The sequence below is a fragment of the Bos grunniens genome, chromosome 23 (genome assembly GCF_055505025.1).
Source record: "Bos grunniens cultivar Pamir isolate PY7600 chromosome 23, Bosgru_T2T1.0, whole genome shotgun sequence".
Classification (NCBI taxonomy): Eukaryota; Metazoa; Chordata; class Mammalia; order Artiodactyla; family Bovidae; genus Bos; species Bos grunniens.
Window position 1 is genome coordinate 448,434 of NC_141187.1, and position 3,222 is coordinate 451,655.

The following is a 3,222-nucleotide window of genomic DNA, read 5'->3' on the forward strand; positions in this document are numbered from 1 at the left end:
ATCCAAGTCCACTTGGTCCAAGTCACACACAAAAAAAAAATCTTTATGAAAGTTATATGTAAAATTTACTCTTTCTCAAATTTGCCTTCATGTCTACACTCATGTGTTCATATTCTTATACTTATATTCTAATATTTACACTCAAATCCTCATGCACTCATAGTTGAAAAATCTTTAAGATATCAGAATATTTTCCATCTTAAAAAATGTTATTAGAATTTAGATATCTATAGAATCTAGGCAATTGCTATTTATTGGATGAAAAACAAAAAATTCAAAGCTGTGTTAAAAAACTGTGACTTTTTAAGGTACTATGATCAACAAGAACACGAAAAACATGGAAAATAGGAACAGTGTGACAGAGTTTATTCTACTGGGACTCACGCAAAATCCAAAGATGCAGAAAATCATATTTGTTGTGTTTTTAGTTGTCTACATCATCTCTATGACAGGAAATGTATTCACTGTGGTCGCCATCACTACCAGCTCATTATTGGGGTCCCCAATGTACTTCTTTCTGGCTCATCTCTCTTTTATTGATGTCTGCCATTCCTGTGTTGATACCCCTAAACTGGTCATAGATTCACTCTATGAAAAGAAAACAAGTACTTTTAAAGGATGCATGAATCAAATCTTTTGGGAACATTTCCTCGCAGGTGTTGATATAATCCTGCTTACTTCAATGGCCTGTGACCTTTATATGGCCATTTGCAAGCCCCTGCACTACACAACCATCATGAATTGGCAGTTATGTTGGTTGCTAATGGGAATGGCATGGATAGGAGGCTTTCTTCACGGAATCATACAGATCCTTTTCATCATCAGATCACCCTTCTGCGGCCCTAATGTCATAGATCACTTTATTTGTGACGTGAACCCTTTGCTTGAACTTGCCTTCACTGATACCCACACTCTAGGGCTCTTCCTTGCTGCCAACAGTGGTATTCTCTGTCTGTTAAACTTCCTTCTCTTGGTCGGCTCCTATGTGGTCATTCTGTACTCCCTAAGGACCGAAAACTCGGAGGCCAGACGCAAAGCCCTCTCCACTTGTGTCTCCCACATCACAACAGTTGTCATATTCTTTGTGCCCTGCATATTTGTATACATGAGACCTGCAGTTATTTTGCCTACTGATAAATCAGTGGCTGTATTCTACACTATGATAACCCCCACATTAAATCCCTTAATCTATACCTTGAGGAATGCCCAGTTGAAAACTACCATTAGGAGATCGTTTAGAAGTAAAGCTATTTCAGATGAAATACAAATGTGGCCAGAACCCAAAGTCTATTGAACAGAGATAACTGTCAAAAGGACATTGCTGATAATCTCTGCAAAGAATACCTAGTGAAATAAAGAACAACAACAACCACAAAAAAATTACCATACTTAGATTCTGTAAAAAGCAGATTAGAAATTGGTGCAAGAAAATGGGAAAAGCCAAACCCAGGACCATTCTCTAAATATGTAGAAAATTCTAGCAAATTGGGACTTGATATCACTGAATTCATCAATTTATATGGATTCAAAATGTTTATTCTAGTAAAAATAAAAGCCATAAAATATATTGTTTCTTATTAATAATCTCAATAACAATCCATAGAGATAGGCATGGCTATTTTCCCCATTAACAGGTGAGATACTAAACAGAAAGGAGTAAATTCCAAAATGAAAATATAAAAGAACTAATAAACAGAATTTAACTGATCATTCATATCATGCTCTTAACTGTCAGAAAACAATGACAGAAGGGTAGCCTAATTACCATTCAAAGAATCTGGGACTGTTTCAGACTACACACACACACACACACACATATATATTTATGTGTGAGTTATATTACATGCCATATATTATCATATAATCATATTACATATTATTAATATAGTATATGCACTTATTATATAATTAGTTATATTACATGTATAGTTATATGTATATATTATATATACAATTGGTTATATAACATATTATTAGGTTGGTATGTATATATGTGTGTTCCCAGTCATGTACAACTTTGTGATCCCATGGACTGTAACCCACTAGGCTTCTTTGTCCATGGAATTTTTCCAGGCAAGAATACTGGAGTGGGCTGCCATTCCCTACTCTTGGGGTTTTCCTGACCTAGGTATGGAAACTGTATTTTTGTGTCTCCTGAATTTTCAGGCAGATTCTTTACCACTAGTGCCACTTGTGAAGCCCTAGTATGTGTACTATTCTATAATAGGTTATTACATATAACTAAATACTAATAATTTTATTAATAATTATGCCTACTTATATACATCACAGTAGATTATAAGACATTGACTTATCACTGTGATATGTATTTGCTTTAGCCGGTCCCTTCTCCAGGGGATCTTCCAAACTCAAGGATCACACCCAGGTCCCTGGAATTGCAGGCTGATTCTTTATCAGATGAGCCACAGCAAAGCCCTAGAATGCTGGAGTGGGTAGCCTATTCCTTCTCCAGTGGATCTTCCCAACCCAGTAATTGAACTGTGGTCTCCTGCATTGCAGGGAAATTCTTTACCAACTGAGCTACCAGGGAAACCCTCATAAAAGCAACAGGGCATTCAATCTCTAAAGGGCAAGTAATGAATATCACATCATGTGTCCAAATATCCTTTTAGCATTCTGAATTCTTTTGCATTGTCCATGTGACCTTCTTATGTTTCTGATCTATCACGAAAAGTAATGATTTAAATCAAAGAATATTTTGAAGTAAAACAGAAATTTCAATTTATTACATAAACTGTCATACTCCTTAAAACATTAGCTTACTTGATAGAAATGGATTCTACAATAGCATGATGTATGGTTTATAATAAATATCAAATGAATAAATACAAGTATTTACAGTAAGCAGAATGACAAACACCTATAATATTGTCTTCCCTGGTTGAGAAGATCCCCTAGAGAAGGGCATGGCAACCCACTCCAGTATTCTTGCCTGGAGAATCCCATAGAAATGGAAGCCTGGGAGGCTACAGTCCATGGGGTTGCAAAGACTCAGACATGACTGAGCAATTTAGCATGAGTCTGGAATTGTCTAATTAATTATGGAATTTTAGCTCAGGTCCATGTTACTGAACCAATGTGGTTATTTCCTCAGATCTATAGCTGAAATGGACAAAGAACAACCAACAGATTCTTATTGTTGTTCATTGTACCATAATCCACTATGTTGATCCATTACATTGATGATAGGCTGACTGCATC

At 35.9% G+C, this 3,222-nt stretch overlaps 1 protein-coding gene across 1 annotated transcript; it reads left to right on the forward strand.

Moving 5' to 3' along the window:
* The first annotated feature begins 322 nt into the window (after positions 1 to 322).
* Positions 323 to 1,294, forward strand: LOC147346447 (olfactory receptor 4C13-like). Its single transcript, XM_086369138.1, has one exon. It carries the CDS (start codon positions 338 to 340, stop codon positions 1,292 to 1,294), a length of 957 nt encoding a protein of 318 aa, XP_086225264.1. The 5' UTR covers positions 323 to 337.
* Positions 1,295 to 3,222: the final 1,928 nt, after the last annotated feature.